Source organism: Manis javanica, chromosome 12 (genome assembly GCF_040802235.1).
Source record: "Manis javanica isolate MJ-LG chromosome 12, MJ_LKY, whole genome shotgun sequence".
NCBI classification, from domain to species: Eukaryota; Metazoa; Chordata; class Mammalia; order Pholidota; family Manidae; genus Manis; species Manis javanica.
In genome coordinates this window covers 24,807,123-24,830,357 of record NC_133167.1, presented here as the reverse complement: position 1 = coordinate 24,830,357, position 23,235 = coordinate 24,807,123, and the positions used below count along the sequence as shown (strand labels likewise).

Sequence of the window (23,235 nt, the reverse complement as noted above, 5' to 3'; positions counted from 1 at the left end):
AGTTCTAACACAGGGTGAATGTATGTGAAGACACAGTATAGTTCCAACACATGGAAAGAAATGAAGAAATATTCTTTCTGTGAATGAATAAATCATAGTATTCCATCTAAGATAAGGGAGAAGGAACTAATATGCTCAATTCTTCCTTAATAGAATATTAGGACCCTAGTGAATGATGTTTCAAGTTAGCATGTGTGTGTATGTATATCTTATTTCACAGCTACCCGTTGGATGCCTCAGCAGCATTTTACATCCAAAAATTTCATAAGTTAAACATGTTGTTGTACTCTTTCTTAGAGTACCATCTCTTTTGCATTTCTGTAACATTTTGCAAATACTTCTATTATAATTTGGGGTCTGGAGTGGAAGTTTTTAATTTGTATGTGCTCTGAACTGTTTGACAGTTAAGTACTGTCATACATGATAATATATGTATGAGTGGTTGTGAGTCCTTAACAATCACTCTGAGGAGGATGGACTAATGAGTATTTTCACCCACTGTAGTTTTAGTTAAAATTCATTTTCAGTTGACTCTGTCCCATTGCTGGTAGGAAAATAATAAAAATTACCCGTAAATTCCCAAAATGCTTTGCATGCACTGGCCACATTGCCCATAAAACATAATGAAATTTTAAATGTTAAATCAAATTAAATTGCTTCCTTAAAAGCTTTGACTTTCCATTTTAAAAAGTCTTTTATAAAGGTTACAGTTAATGGAAAGCATTATTTTAACTGAGACCATACCACTGGCCTACAGGAGCAATTGAACTTGGCGCTACCGACCATCCTGCCTACCATTTCCACCACATCTGCCCCCTTCTCACTAGCTTCTCTATTGCTCACCAGCCCCCAGGCTCACCAGAGGCTCAGTCTCTAACTCATTCTGGCTTTCAGGTTCTGCACTGGTTTTTTCTTCTATTTGAAACCTTTGCCTCTACCCTCCACCTCTAGATTTTCACATGGTCATTTCTTTCTCATCAATTTACTCACAACCCAAATGTTCCCACCTCAGAAAAAAATGTGTCTGGTTCCTTTAGTGCCACTAGCATATGACTCCACTTTCCCATCTTAGTGCTTCTCAGTCCCTGAAATTATTTTGTGTTTGTTTACATGATTGTTGCCCATCACCCCCACTAGAAAAGAGGTTCTTGAGCAAAGAACACTGCCTATCCAGGTTACACTATATCCCTAGAATAGGGTCTGGAATAAATGAAGCACTCAATCCGTATTTAATGACTGAGTCTAAGTAAATGTAAGTTATTATCAGAGACTGATGGAGGTGCTAAAATTGGCCAATTATATGTATAGCCCTTAAAATGGAGAGGACAGGAAAGAAAGTTCCTTAAAAAAGTGATGGCTCATAAAGATGTTTATCTCTGCAGAAATATCCTCTGGATTAAAAGATGTAGAAGTGTATGTAAGCGTGGCTGGAATGGCTGTAATTTTTTTGAAGACATGGCTGAGAGTCCAGGTTTTGGAAACAGACCTGCATTTCAGTCCAGAGCTTGCTGCTTTCTACTGTCTGACATTGAGCAATTAAATTCTTTAAGCCTCAGTTTTCTCAAGTATAAATTCATCATAGGAATAATTTTATGGGGCATTGTGGCAATTAAGCAAATTATAGTGTTCAACATTTCACATAAAAAAGGCATTAACAAATGTTGGTTGCTTTTAGTGTTGGCATTTTCTTGCTTTTAGTATTACATATTATTAGTAGAAAAGGATCCTCTTTCAGGGATAGTTAAGGAAAGCTGGCTCAAGATCCCCAAATTTCACCAGTAGCCTGGGAATGGAGCATTTATAAGGGATTGAGACAATGCATATAAAACTGCATGGTGATTAATTCATAGTAAACAATTATTGTTAGGTATTATTACGAACATTATTATTTCATCATTTTATTAGTGCTATGAGGAAAATATTGTTCGAGATTCTATAGGGAATAAAACACATTAATGAGTCAATAAATTTCACCACAAAGCTTTGCTCGAGTGAGGTGTTTACTTTTTTCAATGTAGTTGGAGAATGTACAATCCCTGGGTCAGGGTTTCTCACCCTCGGCACTGTTGGCATGTTTGGCCAGGTGATTCTTTGTAATGGAGCACTGTTCTGCATGCTGTAGTATATTAGTGGCACCTCTGGCCTCCACCCATTAGATGCCAGTAGCACCTCCTTCCACCAAGTTGTGACAGGCACCAGTGACCCCAGACATTGCCAAATATCTGCAGCAGGTAGGGAGGGGTGGGAATTGCCCCTGACGAGGATCACTGCCCTGGGGCTTTCATTTATCTGCTGGTTATCAGGCCTTGTCTGTCCCTATCTTCCTTCCATACTCAGCCCATGTGAACCTATGCTCACCAGCACCATTATGTCCTTTCTCCCTGTTCTTCCTTGGCATTTGCCCTTCAAAACTCCAAACCCAGATTATGACCAACACCTATCTTTTCTATCTGAGATCTGCATGCTTCTGGGGAAAACTACACAACCACCCAGACTGGTTTATGCAAAGCTGTGGCCCCCACGCCACAAGTGCCAGCCCGCCTGCCAGTCCTTTTCTTGACTTTACTCCTCAAGAACACCCACATAGCACTTACACAGTGTTGCAGCTTGTGGCTCTTATATTACAATGCTGCAGGAGGCATGGGAGCTGAAATCTAGATAAGGCATGAGCCCATGCTGCATTTTCTCACCTCCCATTTCCTTCTTGACCTCTTTTATTTGCTTCTGCTTTCCTCTGTTATGTAACACACGATTTTCACAACTGCCTGCAGAGAGGTAGACATCTTTACATTAATTTTACCAAAGAGCAAACCAAAATCCAGAGAGGAAATAATCAAGGTTATAATTAACAAAGGTGAGATTCAAACTGAAGTACAGCTGACGTTCAACAAAACTATACTGTTTCTTAGGCTTCTTTGAGGGAATTCTCACTAAGGTCATGAATAACCTCTGAGGTATTGGGACTCTGTTTTGCAGGCCTCCTATCAATAAACCTCAGCTGCATTTGAGATGACCATCATTCCTTAAAATTTTCCATTCCTTTGGTGACCCCACTCCACTAGTTCTTACATCCCGGAACATTTCTGTTTCTCTCCTTTGACAGCTTGTCTTCTTTGCCTGCCCCCTTAACAGTGGGGTTCCCCAGAGATCCATCTTGGGCCTTTTGCTCTTCTCATTCCGTCTTTTCCTTGGAAGACCTCCCCTACTTCATTTGCTATTTGTGTTCCATGGACTGAGGCCACCTAATTTTACATCTCCAAACTAGATTCCTTTCCTGACTTCTAGACCAAATTCCAACTATCTTCTGAAAGTAGATTATTAATGGGAATTGCAGATTTCCCCTGGAATGAGCCCTTACCCCAATGCTCTGTATTTCAGGTGATGGACCCATTCACATAAACTCAACAACTAGGAGCTCTCTTTGATCCCTACCCTCATTCTTACCTGCCCATCCCACTAACCACCTAGTCCCACTGTGTTGTCTCCTAAACATTCTTCATATTTAACACATCTTCCTCTTCTTTAACCTGATTGTTTCCTGCCTTAACCCAAGGCTTCATCACTTCTTTCTTGGGCCACTTACTAATGGATTCACAGTCTCCTGGCTTGACTTCTAAAAACCCAACCTCAATACTAAGTGATCCATCTAAAATGCAGATCTGACCATATTACCAACATGCGTGAAGTAATTTGTTGGTTTCTCATCAGACACAGCATGCAACTCCAGCTCTTTAGTCTGGTAACTAGGGCCTCTGTGACCTGCCTGACAACTTCTCCTGCCTCTGTGCTCCGAATGCTTGGGGTATCCCAAAAACATAATGTGCTTTTCTTCAGGCCTTTTCTTATGCTTGTTCTGCCACCTGGAATGTCCTCATGCCTGACCCTTCTGCCTAGAAAACTACTACTCATCCTTTACAGCTTCATTCAAGATCAAACCTCCTTCTTCCTCTATTTTCATAACAATCTATATCCTTATCTTTATTGTTATTTTTAGTTTATTATCACTATCTCTTTATGTGCCTATCTCTCCCACTAGATTCTGAGTAGTTTGAAGGCAGGAATTACCACTGTGTCCTGCATAGCTAAAATGGAGTCTCTGTTTCATATGGATTTCATTAATATTGACTGAGTGAATTAATTCACTAATGAGCAAGTAAATGTAATATAAATGAGTCATCCTTTATAAGGCTGTATAATTCAGCACATATTTTCTATGCTTTTAATTTGTAACTGGCACAAATATTTCACATGAAATCAATACTCTGAAAATTCTTTCAAATATTATATTAATTTTTAACCATATTTAATTTGATTAGAGAAAAAATGCTGAATCTTTATTACAACTAAGGAATTTAAGCAGAGTATATTTTCATGATTTGATCATATTCACTGATTCCTTCACTAAATATTTACTAAGTGTAGTATGGTAGGCACTGTTAGGAATGTTGGAGAAACAGCAGAGAATAAAACAAAATCCAAGCCCTCAAGGAGATTTTTATAAACCTTTTACTTTATACATGTACATGTAAACAACTTTGAAATAGAATTTAAAATAATAATAATTGTTTACTTAGATCTCTTTAAACTACTTACAAGTACATTTAGAACTGATTCATGCCATCCTGGAAATAGGCTTTCAGTACAAGTCAAGAAAAGCATCTGAAATGTGGGCATGTTGATTCCCCAGTGTTTACATCTTCTGGTTTTTCTCAGGACCTTTCTAGACCCACAGCTGTTTGAATAATAGTGTCTTTTCCAGCTGTCAAGTTTCTGGTCATGTGTGCATCCGTCACATGGGATGACCCATTCAAACAGGGGCTCCAGAAGAGGGATCAGAGTCCCAGAGTTTATGCATTCAGCCAATTTATGAGAACTTACGAAGGAACATGCCAACATAGGAGGAGACCATATGTTCTGTTCTGTAATTATTCAGGCCTTAAGAATGACTGGATTTAGCTGATGTTATTTGAGGAGAGTAAAATAAGCTCAATTAATCAGCAATTATGTATTGATGCTTAAGGGGAAATGCACAGAAAAAGGAGATCTCTATTTGTCTTCAATAAATATATGTCTAGTGTTGAATATATCAAATAAAACAAAATGATGACAGTGACTGTCAGCAAGTGCTGACATGGATAGAGCAGATGTTAAAGGCCCAGGGTTTTTGTGTAAAGGAGAGCTTGCCTCCTCCTGCAGTGTCCGTTGGAGTTTTATTTGTGTCAAGATTATTTATGAGAAACCTGGCAAAGGACTGAGCTCAGAAATGGCAAAATCACTGAAACCAGGTCAATTGAGGTTTGGCTTCCTGTATTTCTGGAGACAAATCTGATAAGCTTTGCTTGCTATCAGTTCTCTGCCTGCTGGGTCTAACACCACATATAATGCTCTGCAGACTTTCCCATGTCCAGTTCAAGGAAAGTGGGGTTACTCTTTCCTTAACCCCAGACCTGCCTATCATTCTATTTACTCCTTATTTTCATTTTAATGTCTGGCAGGCATCTCAAACTTAGTATGTCTAAATCTAGGCCCCTGACATCCCCAAACTTGTTCCCTCTTCATCTTGCCCATCTTTATCAATGGCAGAGTCAAAAATCTTTGACACCTTTCTCCCACACTCGACTTAGAGTCAACTGGCAAATTCTGTAAACTGTATCCTCAAAATGTATCCAGCACCCAGCACTTCTCATTTTACCTCTATTAACGCCCTAGTCTAATAATTTTCCACCCTTGCCCTTTCTGGAATTGTTCTTGATAACCGCGGTGATGCTGTCAAAACATGCATCTAGTCATGTCACGCCACTACTCTAACCCTCCTCTAGCTTCCTGTCTCACTTGGTGATTGCTGAAGTTCTTCCTATGACCTGTTAGGCCTTATACTATTTGGATCTCAGTAACTTCTCTGACCTTATTTTTATCTACTCTTCTGTCATTCACTCCACTCTAGGCACACAGTTTCTTAGCTGTTTCTTGACACCTAAGGCATATTTAGGATGTTGGCAGATGCTGATCACTTTTCACAGAATGCTTTTTCTGAAAATATCTACATGGCAGCTCCTTCATTTCATTCAGATCCCTATTCAAAAGTCACCTTCACAGTAAGGCTTTCCCTGGCCATCCTGTCTAAAATATCACACCTTGCCTGATACATCCCTCTCCCTGCTTTACTTCCCCTCTGCACCATGAGAGCAGGGATTTTTGTATGTTCTCTTCACTCTTGTATCCTAGAAGCTAGAACAGTACCAGATACATAATATAGTAAGTGGTCTATACATTTCATACAGTGAATGTTGACTGAAATTGATCGAGTACTTTACATGCTTTCCCAATATGTCCACAGGGAGTCTTGGATGCTTCCCCATTGTGGGAAAGACATTAGCCTTTTCAGTTGAGGTTTCCCTTAACACTGAGCTACACTGATTCACCATTTGCAGAATCAGTTTTCTTTCTTCCATCTTCTTCCTAGCTTTTATCCCTCTAGAACACTGCTTCTTAACTATGGCTACACATGAAAGTCACCAGGGGAAACTTCAGAAAACCTCACAGCAATTCTAATTTAATCAGTTGTAGTAGGGAAGGATGTGAGGCCTGGGCCTCTTAAGTTCTAAAAGCTCCCCAGGTGATTATAATATGTAAGTCAGAGGTGCAAATCGCTGCCCTAAGTGAATTCCTGGGTCTCAACTGTGTTCATTTATCTGTGATCACATTCTCTGCTTCCATCTCTACATTGTTTTGAGAGGCTGAGTTCTTTAAAATGTAATCTCTCACAATGTCATGTATTTGTACTTACACAATATGATACTGCATTTTCATCATAGACTCTCAAAATGATATAATGATAAAGAAGAGAATCTACTCCCTTCAAGAGACCTTAAATTGAGGATAAACTGAATATGAGTTGAAGGCTCAGTACAATTCAGCAAGTATTTATTGAGCACCTATTGTGCACCCAATTCCTAATGCTATATTTAGCACTGTGATGATGCCAGGGGCTGTGGGGAGGGAGGATGCCTGATAAATCCCTGCCTTCAAGGAATGGAAGATTTTTGAGAAGGCAGCATTACAAAATAATTAACTAGGAATGGTCTAAGTATGTGTTCGTAATCCCATGAAATGCAAGAACAAGAGATAGATGGGAGAATAGAAAGTCAAAAAATTAGCCAGCATCTGAGGATATTGCCCTAGGAGGAGAAGGAAGGACAATTCAATAATTAAGAGGAATAATAGTGATAACCACAAGAAAAGAGATCTTCCAAGACTCTTGAAATACACAAGCCTTGATCACTAACACAAAACAATAACTTGTGTGTTTCCTGCTTTGCCCAACCTGCATTTTAATTAACTATTACTTTTGCCTAAAAGCAGAACATTTTGGTGTCCATAGTAATTGTGGTGATAACTTAGGGCTATTGGTTTGCCTTGGAAAGACTTACCTGAGGGATGAAAGAAGGTCTAGAAGATCGACCTACTTTGAAGATAATCTTGTGAATGATGTTAGTCATTGCATTGACCGGTCCTTTCAACCAGTTCTTACAAACCAGTTATTGGACATGAATCTTCTCTTCCCCCAGGAATCTGACCTCACGTTCCGACTGGCCAGTGGGCTTGTTATATGGCAGCCCATGTGGGAGCACAGGCAGCCTGAAGTTTCTGGCTTCACAGCACTGGTGAAACCCATCAGGAACATCATTACAGGTGTGTGACCCGGACACCCAGTGGGATGGTCTCAGCAGACTCCCTCAGATACAGGAGTGAGGGGGTGGGATGATTTGCCCTTATGAAGCCAAGAGGAAAGAAACTTCTCCAAGGAATTATCTAGGTCCCCAGGTACAGGGCTCATTCGCATGATGAGAAACTCCAAATCCAGGGCACGTGCTGTTGAGTTTGTGTTAACTTGGAGTAAGTCATTTAAAATTCCTATGCCTCAGTTGTCTTATATGTAAAATGGGAGTTAAAAATGAATATGTATAAATTGCTTAGAAGAATTCCAGGCACCTTGTAAGTGAATAAGTGGTAGCTATTATTATTATATATATATTATGTATATATATATATAATCAACATAATGGAAAATGGAGTAACAGTTCCTTAACAATCTCATCCTAGTGTTTTTTTGCAATGGAAGCATTTCACTACAGGAATTGTCTAATGAGATAGTCCTATTGTTGAACTGTAAAAAAAAGCAACACACGATAGCTTGAGAAGTGCTTGGAAGGGTCTTGCTTCACCCCAAATCTCTCTTTTACTACATATGTAACCTGATATTTCTGAGAGTTTCTATTTCTTTAAAATGGAGTTATTAATACCATTTTATAGGGCTTGATAGTGAGAGGCAAATAACAATGCACATAAAGTACCCATTTTATAATGTGTACTTAATAAATTTCATCCTTCTATTCCAAGCCCAACTTTTAGCATCAATAACAAAATTTAAAAAGAAATAAATTGTGGGTGAAATCTACAGAAGCATGTACACATGTATATTTTTTTGTAAGGTTTTTCTGCAGACAATGGAAGAATATGCATATAAGAGCTTTATAAGGGGAAGGAAACCATACAAGTTCCTATGTACTTTCCCTCCCTATAACTTAACACAACTTTGCAAGGGACATAATGTGTTATGGGATTTTCTAAACTAAGGAGTGCCATATTATTCATATATGTGATGAAATAACTATAGTGACCAATCAGGCTTAGCATAGAATTCAAAAGAAAGATGAAATTTTTCTTGTAGTTAAAGTAGAATAATCCTACAACTTACAGGTATACATTATCTATTGAAGTAAATTATAAATTTAAGAGTAACAGCCTGTCCTAAGGTTCATATATCAAGAACTAAGTAAAGATGTCATAGCCAGAAGTGATCTGTATTGGATTCCATGGATGGAATGAGGTTAGTTTCACTGAATTAAAACAACCATAGAGTGGAGATGCAAGGTTAAAAAACTGAGAACAATAGAAATAAGATAGAAGAAGAAGAAATATGCTACAGTCAAACAAAACTGCTATGGAAAAACTATATCTTTATGCTGATGATTAGAGAATTTTTTTTTCATTTTTTAAAATCCTATCACTTTCCTTGTGAATGGAGGGTTCACTTCAGAGTCAGGTCTGCCTGTCTCTCTCCCATCATTTAACACATGTATCAGACAATTAAGCTATCATGTCCTTCATGGAAACACCTGGGCTGTTCACTTCCCTTTGCTTCTGGTTGATATTCACAGTGGGTTTCTTTCCCATCTGCCTCATGTCTGTGGACTTGAAATGATGCCCAGAATCTGGGGAAATTAAACTCAGCTCAGACAACATGGCCAGAAGAAAAAGCAATGACACATAGGAGAACTGCCCTGGTGTCTTTTGTTGTGACCTTGCTCCAGCACTTTCTCTGTCAGCACCATTTACCTGCAGTTCAAATGCGACATTGACACTTGACTTCCTGTTGTCCCCACTCCTCAGGTAACCATGTAGCTGATCTAAATCTTACTGCAGGGCAGCTTCTTGTGGCCATATAAGCATAGCCCCTGGAGCCAGATAACCTGGCCTGGGACCTTCAAGTAAGGGTCAAGTGGCATGAGGCAAGTTAAGCTCCCAAGCTTTAGTGTTTTCATCTGTAAAATGGGCCTAATAACAGGCCATATGTTATTATAGAGTTATTGTAAGGGTTAAATGAGTCGGTACAGTAGTGCCCCCTTTGTGGTTTCACTTCCTGTGGCTTTAGTTACCTGTGGTCAGCCACCTCTGGAAGCAGATGATCCTCCTTCTGATTAATCATTAGAAGGTCAATAGTAGCTTAAATCTACATCCCAGTGCCTCCATTATTCACCTTGCTTCCTCTCTCATCACATAGATATTTTATCATTTTGCATCATCACAAGGGTGAATACAGGAAAATAAGATTGTTGAGAGAGAGGAAACCATAATTGCATAATTTTCATTGCAGCATATTATTATCTTTTATTATTAGTTATGGTTCTTAATCTCTTAGTGTGCCTAATATAAAAGTTAAATTTTTTTTGTTTGTTATCATTAATCTACAATTACATGAAGAACATTATGTTTACTAGGCTCTCCCCTTCATGAAGTCCCCCCCAAAAATCCCATTACAGTCACTGTCCATCAGCGTAGCAAGATGTTGTAGGATCACTAATTCATAAGTTAAATTTTATCATACATATGTATATAGAGGAAAAAATATACAAGCATACTTCATTTTACTGCACTTTGCAGATAATGCATTTTTTTACGAATAGAAGGTTTTTGGTGACCGTGCATCACAGGTTCGTGCCTCGGACACCCAGTGGGATGGTCTTAGCAGACTCCATGCACGGGAGCGAGGGGGTGGGATGATTTGCCTTTGCAAGTCTATGAGCTCCATTTTTCTAAGAGCGTTTGCTTACTTCATGTCTTATGTTACATATTGGTAATTCTTGCAATATTTCAAACTTCTTCATTATTATATTTGTTATATTGGTCTATGATTAGTGATTACAACTTGCTAAAACCTCAGATGATGGTTAGCACTTTTTAGCAATAAAGTATTTTTAATTAAGGTGTGTACATTGTTTTCTTAGATATAATATTGTTGCTTACTTAAAAGACTATAGTATAGTGTAAATATAACTTTTATATACACCAGAAACCAAAAAAATTCATTTGACTCGCTTTATTGCAATATTTGCTTTACTGCAGTGGTCTGGAACCACAGCTAGGCAGTATCTCTGAAGTATGCCTGTGGTATATACATGCTTTAGTACTGTCTGTGGTTTCAGGCATCCACTTGGAACATATACCCCACAGCTAAGGGGGACTACTTACAGAAATGCTTAGAACCTTAGAACAAGACTTGACAGATATTAGTGCTCTGTAGATGTTAACTGTTATTATTCTTAATATTGCTAACTTTTTAGTGCCCTAACTTATCAAGGGAGATTGAATAGATGAAGAAATCTACATTGATAATGCAAAAATGCTGAGAATCTTGAATTGGTTATTTGATTTCTTTTACAGTATATGCTATTAATGTCCTCTTTCAAGGTGGTAATGATCTATTAAAATGGTTTTTTTATTTGAAAATGAAATGAACTTATGACATAAAATGAACTTATTATCTTATAAAAATTTGTGATGGATTTTCTTTCATCTTTGCAGCCAAAAGAAGCTCTCCTATCAACAGTCAAAGTCACTCCTGTGAATCACCAAATCAAGACACAAGAAACCTAGAGGTGAGTTTATTATCATCATCATAAGAAAGGGGGTGATCATGTCTTGGGCGTACTGTAGGGTAAGACACGAGTTCTAGAATGGTACTATTTGGCTTCAAAGCAAGCTCCTCCTCCTGAATGTAAACCTTTAAACTGTCTCAGTGTCAAGTGTAGAAAGTAATTTTACGCATCTCCTATAAGTGTGGGAGTGCTGTAGCAAGAGAGTGTAGGCTTAGGGCTTTATCTCAATGTCTAGCATATAAACAATAAATGTTAGTTATAATTATTTATCCCACATTAACTAAAGTATTATCTCCTTCTTAGTCAATTATTGAATCCCCTATATTAGGGTTAGGCAACCCTAATGTAGGTAGGATAGTGCTGCAGCAGGTAGGGAGGAGGCAGTAGAAAGAAAACATAAATACAGTTCTTCCCCTTAAGAAAGCTATAGTTCAATGAGAAAAACAGAAGATGCATAATGAAACAATATAATTCAGTGCAATTTTTTCTCACTATTTGGCAATATTGAGAAAAGATAGAAATGAAAGCCAGGGCATATACATTTCTAAGCCAAGGGCCATATACATTTCTCTGTAATTTTTATTTGAAAATGAAATTTTCAAAGTTACAGAGAAATGTATATGGCCCTTGGCTTAGTATGTTTATAGATGACCTGCCTTCACACTTCCCATGCAACATGTGCAAAATAAAATTTGCTGCTTTCCATCAAAATTGAATCCTCTTTCCAGCTGACGCATCGCTTCCAGGAGCTTCATCATCATTCTTTTTACCCTCAAAACTGGAAAATTTTGCATCTTGTCATATCTGCTATTTACTAAGCAATTATTGTCTTAACACTGTGATTTATATGCTGAATTTCATCTATTTTTTCACTTGAACATTTTTGAAATTGAGTGTATTTGATGACCTTTGGCCTCTTACAGTCTCCCTGCCTAGTGGCAGTGCTGATATGGCTGTCATTCTTGGGTACTATGCATTTCATCATTTCCAGCTTCTAAATTTGCAAAATCAAGGTCAATGGCTTAGAAGAATATGTCAGGGGGAAGAATATGGAGCAGTCTTTTAAGAAATAACACTTTTGAGAAATAACTCTTGACGCAGAGGAACTTATTCTGTTGGAAAAACATATATCAACAACTGTGAGTTGAAATTTCTAACTGTGAGGAAATTTTAGGAATACATACACCAATTTATCTCACTTATATCTAACATTTTACATATATGTAGGAGGGACATGTAATCAAAAGCTCAGTCTAAATAAGTCTAGGATAATCCTTTGAAGAAATATAGAAGAGAAGGTCCTCACTGATAAATATCCTAGTTTACTTAACAAGGTTTTTTTTTTCTTTATTGGACATGACATATTGGTGTGTCTTGTAACTGATGACAAATCTCGTATCTCATCCTCCTAAACCTCTATTTAGTTTCTTACTGAGTCACCTGAATCATATTGTTTTTCCATTGTGATGCTGCTCAGATGTGCCTTTGTTCTTTATCCCCATTGCTTCTCCTCTGACTCAGTGTCTTTATAACTAGATTGCAGCTTGAAAAACCTAATTGGTTTTTCTACCTCTCTACTCCCCTGCTTCACATAAACATCACTTAATAATGCCTGGCCGATCTTCCTAAAGCATGGCTGTTTAGGAAGGTGTCATTCTACAGAGGCTCATTATATGCAGGGCGCTAGCCTGTCATCACGTCCCTTCCTCCTTAGGGGCCTATAGTGGTGCTTCTGACCACCACCTCAAGACCAAACTCCTCTCCCTGGTTCTCCATGCCTTCCACAGCCTGGCACCATCCTTCTTAAATAACCCTGTTTACCCCTTCAGTTAGTGAGGTGCTCCTTCCAGTGAACAGCACATGCTGTTGTAGCCTGTGGATCTTTGCTCAGACTGTTTTCTCTAACTAGAATGTTCTCTTTCCACCCTGTTGCCTCTCTAAATTTCATCTTTCTTTTAAGGACCAAATTTTAATTTTCTTTAATTAAGATCTAACTCCCCAGAACTCTTATCTAATTATTCCAAACCTGCACTGTCCAATATGGTAGCCACTAGGCCCATGTGCCTATTGGACACTTGATATGTGGCTAGTGTGAGTTGAGATGTGTTGTAAGCATAAAATGTACACTGCATTTTGAAAACTTAATATGAAAAAATGTAACTATCTTATTAATAATTTTTGTATTGGTTACATGTTGAAATGATAATTTGGGATTAATCAATGTATTCTTAAAATGAATTTCACCTATTTCTTTTTACTATTTTTAAGATCAGATATGTGGCTCACATTTGTGGCTTATGTTGTACTTCTATTGGACATGCTGCTCTAACCTATATTCACCTATCTTAAAACTTAACTGTTAGCTCCTGATTTCCAGTTTCAGGGTCACCTAATACTTTTTATCTCCCAATTCACCTACCATGAGGCACTCATAGTATGTTCATGCTAGTGATTCTCTAGTGAAATTCAGAAGACTTATTTCATGAAATTTCCATCTATATTTGTCTCATTATACATCATGGCTGAACAATGTTCTCTTATTTTACACATGAAAATAGAAATCATAAGGGCTAAAATACTTGGATAGATTTTTAAGGGTCTTTATACTTTAACAAAGAATTTTATCTGTAATGCCTGTGGACTAGTATCTTACATTACCTGGGCAGAATTATATTTCTCAGCTAAATATAATTAAAATAAGCTATTCTGTGAGAGAATGGCTGAATTTGTACTTACAAATCAGAAGAAATATCATTGTATCCAATTGGAAAAATGTATCACATTCTCCTCTAATGAGTGATGGACAAATCTGAATCTTTTGCTTCCATTCTCAGGTTCTAGTTTTGGTTTGATTAGCTATCACTAACCTATCAGCCTCTCGCCTCTATTCAGTTCACCCCAGTATCAGTATGTCTTTGATGAGTTATTGGTTTGTAATTATCTCCTGTAGTTACTGGTTATGGAGGTAAAAAAGAAAAGAATCAGAAGCAAAATTAAATGAAGTATATGAAAATACTTAGCCTAATGCTTAAAATGACACAGGTGATCTCTAGAAGTCTATTTCCATTCCCTCTAAGATGAAGTAAAAAATCCCTTGGTAATGACAGTATAATTTAGCTATGGTGGCAAAATGTCTTTTTAATTTTAAAAACAGTGTATGTAATATCATAGCTAATACCAGAAGATAAACCTGAATATAAAAAAAAATCCTAATCTGTTCTCTCCTCGTTCAAAAGGGACTCCAGGTGGTCTGTGAAACATTTCAGCCAGATTCCATCTCACCCAAGGCCACCATTTCAGGCTGCCACCGAGGAAACTCCTTTGATGGAAGTCTGTCCTCCCAAACATCCCAGGAAAGAGGCCCATCACATTCCAGGTACATAGTTGCAATGTTAGGGTCAAAAAAGTACCCCAGTCACCAAAAAGTAAATATGCATCTTTAGCTGCTTGAATAGCCTCTGTTCCTTAGAATGTATAAGTACATGATATGTGTATTCATATTCTTGATCAAGGTATAATTAGATTTATAATTCTAAAAGTGTGCTATGAACAGCTCTCATTTAAACAAACATGGGTGGGAGTGGATAGACGTGTTTTATTTAATGAGATGTCTGAATTAAATAATATTTTAAATATTTAAGTTCAGAAACTCAAATGATACCTATCAAAAGATTATATTGCAGGGATGTGAAAATAGCTGCTTTAATGTATAAAAATATTTTATACTAGCAGATCCCTGTATTACAATGGGTGCTTCTGAAGTACTCACAGGAAATTGAAAAGCCTGTACTTTGTAAATATTCCAACACTGCCCCTGTAGCTTGTGCGAATTTGGTGAATTTGCTTACAAATGCCTTTCCTTGGGACAAACGTTAGTCCATTCCTCCTATTCCCTGCTGAGATGATGGAAGCCCTGAGGTTTGCTTTTGTACCCAACTCAAAATTCCATCTGGAGGTGAGACTCCCTAACACCATTTGTATATCCCTACTTTCAGATGAGGTTACTGTCTAGTTCGTTGTATTTTAAAAAATAGTTTTATTAAGGAATAATTTACATACCATAAACTTCACCTGTTTCAAGTGTATAATTTAATGATTTTTAGCAAATTTATAGAATTGTGCAATTATCACCACCATCCCATTTTAGAACATTTTTATCACCCCATAATATCTTTCGTGCTCATTCTTAGTCACTCCCATTTCCACACCCTGCTCCAGATTTCAGTTAAGATACTTTCTGTCTCTGTATAGTTACATTTCTGGAATTTTCAAATAAATGGAATGATACTATATGTGGCCTTTTGCATCTGGCTTCTCTCACTTAGCATAAAGCTTTAGAGGTTCATCCATATCACAGCAAGTACAAGTAATTGATTTCTTTTTATTACTGAATAGTATTCTATTTTATGGATGTATTTTATTTTGGTTTTGATGGGTTATTTCAACTTTTTGTCTGTTATGAATAATGCTATGAACATTCACACACAAGTTTTTGGGCAGGCATATGTTTTTGGTTAGGTAGCTAGGAACAGAATTTCTGGGTTGTGTGGTAAATTTGTGTTGAATTTTTTTTAAAACTGGCAAACTTTTCCAAAATGGCTGCACCATTTGACATTACCATCAGAAACAAATGAGGACTCATGTCTCCTCTATATCCTTGGCAGCACCCATTACTGTCTTTTTTATTATAGTCAATCTAGTGAGTGTGAAATGAGATCTGATTGTGGTTTTAATTTACATATCCCTAATGACTAATAACGCTAAGTATATTTTCATTTTAGCTTTTTGAATATCTTAATTGGTGAAGTGTCTACTCAAGTCTTTTGCCCAAATATTAACTGGGTTGTCTTCTTCTTATTGAATTGTAAGAACTTTTTATATATTCTGGATACAAGTCCTTTATCCAGAAAAAAAAATATATGTGTGTGTATATATATATATTCGCAGGTATTTCCTCTTAGTATTTGCTTGCCTTTTCATTCGGTAACTTTTAAATGATTTGCCTCCTTCTGGCACCAAAACGAGGCTACATGGGTATACTGTTTTTTAAAGATTTCTTAGAATTGTTGAAAGCATGAAGTTCTATGAATATAATTGCCTTTTAACCAAAATCTTATGCTTTAAAAAATAATATGTTGAGTTTATATTTGTGTCTTCATTTTTCATTTTATAATTCCAGCTGAATGATCTTTTGATGATTGATCTTGAATTATATGAACAGAGACTTTTTGTGTTTATCCACATGACTTGCACTAGGTCAATGGTGATGATGAACACTCAAAATCATAAAAATCATATCATGCTTAATGTGGAAGAAGCCCTATGAGGATGACCAATCCAGTCTGATGCAGCAACAATTTTAACAACCTAAGCACCTTCAGCAATGAGGAATTTAGTTTTCTCAGATATAGTTCATTTCATTTTCAGATAGTTCTACTTAGTGGTGTGTACTTCTTATATTCAACCAAAGTTTGCATTTCTATAGTTTCTGTCTTTGGTTCTTCTATTAGTTTTATACTGCTGTGTAAAAAATCAAAATAATATACTGGTTTAAAATACACATTTATTATTTCATAATTTCTGTATGTCAGAAATCCAGGCACAATTTAGCTGTGCTCTTTGCTTCAGGATCTTACCAGGCTGAAATCCAGGTGTCAGGATGGGCTGCATTCTCATCACAGGTTTGACTGGGGAAGATTCCACATACAAGCTCCCTCAGGTTGTTGGCAGAATTCACCTCCGTATTGCAGGACTAAGCTCCCTGTTTACTTGCTGGCTATTGTCTGGGGGCCTCTCCCATTTCCTACTGTCTGCCTATAGTTCATTGTCATGGGGCATTCTCCATAGGCTACCTCACAATATAGCAGATTAGTTCTTTAAAACCAACAAGGGAGAGAAATTCTTTCTAATTCCAGTAATACAGAGTTTTTAATATAACATAATCACAGGAGTGACATCTAATCACCTTTGTCATATTCTATTGGTTATAAGAAAATCACAGGTCCTGACCACCCTCAAGATAAGAGGATTATAAAGAGTGTGACCACTATCAGATATCAGGGGTAGCTCACCACAGTCCTTTTGAAGATGTACAGCCTCTTCCCATATTAGCTTTCCACTTGTTCAAAAGTAACTATCATGATGACTCCCCCACCACCAAAGCTCCTCTTTTATTTGATGACAGTAACTCACTCGTAACTTTATCAAGGCATAATTATCAGATTTGGGCTAAAGGCAGTTACTTAGGACAGACTAAAGAGAATAACAGTAGGAACTACCTCTATGGGACATCTTTTATGTGCCAAAACCAGAACTAATATCTTTATATTCCTATTATCTAAATTTTCATTCATTCATTTCTATATCTTTTAAGTGTATGCTAGACATTAGGGTTGTAACAGTGTCAAAATTCTGTGCTCAATGAGCTCATTTTCTAAAAAGGTAGACAGATGAAAAAAAGAGTAAAATTGTTTGTAGCTTACTTTAGAAGTATGAAGGCAAAAGCAAAGTGAAAGGATGAGAGGCGGCTCTTGTTCAGAGTGACCTGGATGATATGAAGGGGACAGCGTCATGAAGTTCTGGGAAGAGCAATCCAAGCAGAGGGAACGGGTCTAAAAGCTCAGAAGTGGGAATAAGCTCAGGGTACTTTGGAAACAGCAAGAAGGCCAATGTGACCAGGGTTAGTGGCGATCAAGGGGGTAAGTAGTAGGGAATCAGGTCAAAGAGGTTGTGAGAGATCAGATCACATAGAAGCCAAGAGGCCGGGGTAAGAAGTTTGGGTCTTGTTGCAGGTGTGATGAAAAGCCACTGCAGTTGTTTGAGCAGTGGTGCAGCACTAGCTGAATCACACTGAGATCACTCCAGATGGTTTATGGAAAATAGACTAGAGGGGCGACAGCAGATGCTGAGATTTAGTAGGAAACTACTGCGATTGTGCAGGTGAGATAGGACATGACTTAGTCAAGGTGGTGGCAGGACAGGAGGAAAGACTGAGATGAGGCTGGATTTGGGGCACACAGGATAGAGCTGACATGACTAGATGTGGAGTGAGAAAAAGAAACTGAACACATCTCTGAGGTTTTTAGCTCAAGCAACTAGATGAATGGTGATTAAATTTATGAGATAAGGAAGGCTGAGAAAAAGGTATATAAAAATATTTCGAATGTCTGCTTCCATTGTATCTCCAAGGCCACCACCCATCCTGCCTGGAGTACTGTAATCACCTACTTATTAATCTCCTCTTATTCAATATTGCCACCAATACAGAACACACAGAGTCTTGGAAAAAATTAATCATGCAACTCCTACACTTGAACTCTTTTAATGACTTTCCATAGCCATCAAGATAAAATTCAAAATCCTCGCTCTACTACCCCTCAAGGCTCCCCGTCATCTGGCTGCTGTCCTGTTCTCTCATCCAATGTCTCGCTACTGTCCACACTTCAGTCGCTGAACTCAGACCCTTCTTGAGATCCTAATATGCACTCAGCTTCCCCCTTAGCTCTGGGATTTGGAGTATGCTATTCCATCTGCTGGATTCTTCTTCCGTCTCTCTTCACTTACCCAGCTCCCCATCCTTCAAGACTCAGTTTAAATATCATTTCCTTATTCCCAGAGAGGCTCTGGCATATGTTTAACACTGTCACACAACTGTTTTCTCTTACGGCAGGAGTGGCAAACATAATTTAAATACTTGTGTGATTACCTGTCTAATAGCTATCTTCTTCACGAGGCTGTAAACTCCACAAGACAAGGGACCAAGTCCCTTTTACTCACTGCTCTGCTCTAGTGTCTAGCACACGAGCCTTAGGAAGGGTACTGAAGAAGCGAATGAGTTTAATTTTTACAACAGCCTTGCAAAGAAGACATTATTCCTCTTTTAAAAACGAGGAACTGAGGCATAGGGAGATTAAATGACTCACTCAAGGACACAGAGCTAGGAAGTGGAGGAGCTAGATTTGAGCCCAGTCTAGCCAATTCCTTGCTCTGCTGGCCTCTCCCAGGAAGTTTGAAACTCAGTCCTTATTTATTCCTTATCTGATGGTTTCTTGTAGTATTTTAACCCTGCTGGTCACTAGGCTCCTTACACTTTCTCCCTTGACTTTCCTCATGTTACACTTTGTGGTTTTCTTCTTACCTCTTTAACTGAACCCTTTCAGACATTTTCTTCAGCTTTCCTTCCAGGGCCTTCCTTAATTTGTCTTTATTTCCTTCTAAGTGAGATATTATTAAATGTAAGATCAGAGATGTGGTTTTCATCTGCTCATGCATCTTAAACAGACTTACCAATAAAACTAGTTGGGGTTATCCCAGTGTATCAGTTATCTATTGCTGCATAGCAAATTACTCTGACATTTTGTGACTTAAAGCAACAAACATGTATTATCTCACAGTTTTTGAGGCTTATATATTCCTAAGCAGCTTAGTTGGGTTTTGTGGGGTGGTGGGGGGTTGTTGTTTTGTTTTGGCTCAGGATCTCTTAGGAGGTTGCAGTTAAGATGGTGGCTGGGACTGCGGTCACCTGGAAGTGTGACTGAGCTGGAGGTTTTGTGTCCAAGAGCATCAGTATGGGCAGGTGCCTCAGACTCCTCTGCATCTCCCTAGATGTGCTCACGATACCACAGATAACCTGCCATAACATGAATGAGAGACAAACGGGGTGGGAAAGGGAGAAAGGTCTTTTTAAACTAATTTCAGAAGCAGCATACCACCATCTCTGCTACACTCTATTGTCTTACACAGACCAACTCTGATATGTCTTAGGCAGAAATTATATAGAGGCATGAGTATCAAGAAGCAAGGGTCACGGAGAAATCTTAGAAGCTGGCTAACACAGCGTGCCCTCTGGCCCCCAGTGATTCTCATCCCTCCTACGTGCAAAATTCACTTACTGTCACCAAGCTTGCCTCAAATCTCATCCAGTCACCGGGTCAGGTCAAAGTCCAGATCTCTTCATCAATATCAGATCTAGGTGCAAATGAGTCACCTCACATGTACAAATTAAGTATAGTTATTTTAGTATAGTTCCTTTCCATCTGTATACCTGTGAGCTAAAGAGAGAAGTTATCTGCGCCCAACACACCCAACACACAGAGGTGGAATAGGCATAGGATAGCTGCTGTGGACACGCCTATTCAAAGGGAAAACATGGGAGGCACTGGTCAGCGCTAGACACATGTTGGAAGCTTCTTGATTTCTTGGCTATGGCTCTTAGCTCCACCCTCTGTGCTATTAATTCTACCCTCTAAATCTATCTTTCTTGAAAAAGGAGTCTTCCTATTTTGGAGTCTGGTCACAACAAACAAGAATGAAGGTAATGTCACCATCATTTTATGTATGATAATTATTATGACTATATCTGTATACTTTCTTTATATTAATTATTAAGTAACCTCATATTCCTACTTCACTAATTCTGTTCTACACAAATTCCAGAAAGTTTAAGTCATTTCAGACTATGCTTTACCTTGACTTCTAAAAATTATTAAAACCAATGTCATGTGAAATCTTGAGGTCATAGAATATCCAGGAGCTAATGTTTCTTATGTAATTTTTCTCAACTGTAGGAAACATTGAATATTCGCAAATATAAATAGCAAATGATATTTCTTTTCTTGGACAGAAGTGTTAATGACTCCAATCTGATTTGTTTGTAAAGAAGACAAAGCCAACTATAATATCCAAGGTGTCGTCTTTGTGGAAGGACCTTGTTTTTTCCATTCCCTCACATTACCACACTCAAACAGCTATGTATATATGCCCTCCTTGACACATACATTCATGCAGTCACCTGCAGCACACATACACCCACATGTGTGAATTAGACATGGATCAGTAGCAATTTAGAATGAATTAGGTCTTCTGTCTGCCAAGCTGCAGTGGATGGTTACCATGGTAATGATGCACAAGGCAGACCTTTCAGAAAATGCTAATGTTAATGAGTCTTCATTGGAGGAGTTTATGTATTAATCAGAAATGAGGAGAACTTTAATAACAAAGCAATGCACACATCCTAGGAACAAAAGCTGTCTGCTTGTATCAAACAAACCAATTCATTATCTCTTTGGCCCTGACCTTAACTGAGCTGAGCATCACTCTTCTCTGAACTCTGCAATCACTGAGCAGGTAGCTAGTTTTTTTTTAATTAATGGGAGATTTCCTCTTTAATTACCATGTGCGTAGACTTAATTTCTGCTTCGTTAAATACTGCGTAGGGTCAAGACTGATTTCCACTGTTCTATGCCTTCATAAATTGTTATTTCCAGAGTGCTTTCCTCCCTCGAATGCTCTCTGCTGTCACCTACCAACTCCAAATGTAAGTTCCTTGAAGCCATAGTTACATGGAAAATATATTAAAGAAATTCTTACCATTGCAACAATCTCTTTTTGTCATAATGTATTATTTATTCGATGCATATAAAAGTATATGCTAATTATAGAAAAAATATAAAAGGCATAAAATATTTTTTAAAAAGTAAAAATCTGTGAACTCATCAAGTAAATATAAACATTATTATTTTTTGTATACATACTTCTCTTCATTAGTTTCACATATAACATGTGGAATAAAAGTCATATTCATATTTTCATATCATTTTTCATTGTTCATTTTCTCCACAACATAGCTCATAGACTATCAGAGTTGGAAAGAACAGTTTTCTCATATCACACAAGAGCTGCCCCCTACTATCTTTATCCAGCTATGTAATTTTTCTTACGTGTTAATTAGATAGAGTATTGGTTAATTTAAATGCCTTTTATTGGTTACTTAATAGCAAGTTGATTGATTATCTAAATGAAATAAAGATATTTAATGACCATTCTTGCTTGTAAGGACTCCCCTGGCCCCAGCACAGCTCACACTCCACGCCAAATAAACTAGTTCTTGAATAACACCTACAATGAAGGTACTTCAGCTTGTAAACACTTGCTACTGAATGCTCTGTTAACTTCACTGTTGTTTCAAATGGAGTCTTAAATACTGAGCAATTGAAATGTGAATTAACTTAACACATTTGGGATTATCTAAATTGTAGACTCGTTTTTAGTGTCTGATTGCAGCCTTATCGTGTGGGGGGGGTAGTCTGGCTGTTGAGTAGTCAGTCTGCTGTCACTAAACTGACATGATCTGTTAGCAAGTGGTTAATGACTATGGGACTCAACTGGGCAGTTGGTAATTACTTTTATTCAGATAAATTTTGTGTGAGGAGAAAGACTCTGGCACCCTTAGGTTCAAAACTGTCAACATATCATTCCAGCTAGTGTTTTCACATAGGAATTGTTTTGGACATTGGTTTAAAAGTACAAAAGCCAAGTCTTACAAATTTCTCTAGGGCAGTTGTCCTCCAGTCTTATTAAGAGTTACCTGTACATAGTGGTTAAAATGATGATTCTTGGGTTCTTTTCCCAGCAATTCTGGTTTAGTAAGTCTGGGGTAAGACCTTGGAGTCTGCATTTTTAGCAATCTCCTTCCTCTCTGTCCCTCTTGCAATTCTTAAGGACATAATCCATTGCTATCTCATTATCTTGAATGCTACTCTAGGGATTTGAAGTAACTTTTGAAACTCCTTAATCTAATTTACAAACCAGAAATATTCAGAAACACTGAGGTGTGGGGCAGAACATAAAGGGTAAAGGTATGTAGTCCAATGGGGAAAAATAGTTCTGTTCAACTACTACTTACTCTCGCTTAACTGTAGCAGCCTAGTCAAGAAAACAACAGTTCTCACAGACTCTTACAATAAGTCAGATGATTGTCAGAAGTGCTTAAGGACCTAAAATTACCTAGCTGGTAGGCAGCCAACCTCATATTTTGTCTTTTCTGTATAAACCCAAGGGTATAGTACTGAAAAAAAAATCCTATTATTCTACATATAAACGGTAGGCTGACGGGAGGAGTGGGTGGGTCCACGCTTTTTTCAGAAAAGAAAACATCGTGGCGTGGAGTGGAGTAGGAAGAGAGAATGGTAAAACCTCAGGAAAATGAGAGAAATGAGAATCAGAGTCGGTACTTCCC

General features: G+C 37.8%; 1 protein-coding gene across 18 annotated transcripts in view; it reads left to right on the top strand.

The window, feature by feature from the left end:
• The window catches only part of UNC80 (unc-80 homolog, NALCN channel complex subunit), a 211,550-nt gene that overhangs the window by 5,767 nt on the left and 182,548 nt on the right, over nucleotides 1-23,235 (top strand). For all 18 annotated transcript variants that reach the window (XM_073218177.1, XM_073218174.1, XM_073218173.1 and 15 more), the window contains exons 5-7: nucleotides 7,569-7,692; nucleotides 11,146-11,219; nucleotides 14,456-14,595. In XM_073218177.1, coding sequence (XP_073074278.1) covers nucleotides 7,569-7,692; nucleotides 11,146-11,219; nucleotides 14,456-14,595 — 338 coding nt within the window. The remainder of the gene's footprint in view (nucleotides 1-7,568; nucleotides 7,693-11,145; nucleotides 11,220-14,455; nucleotides 14,596-23,235) is intronic.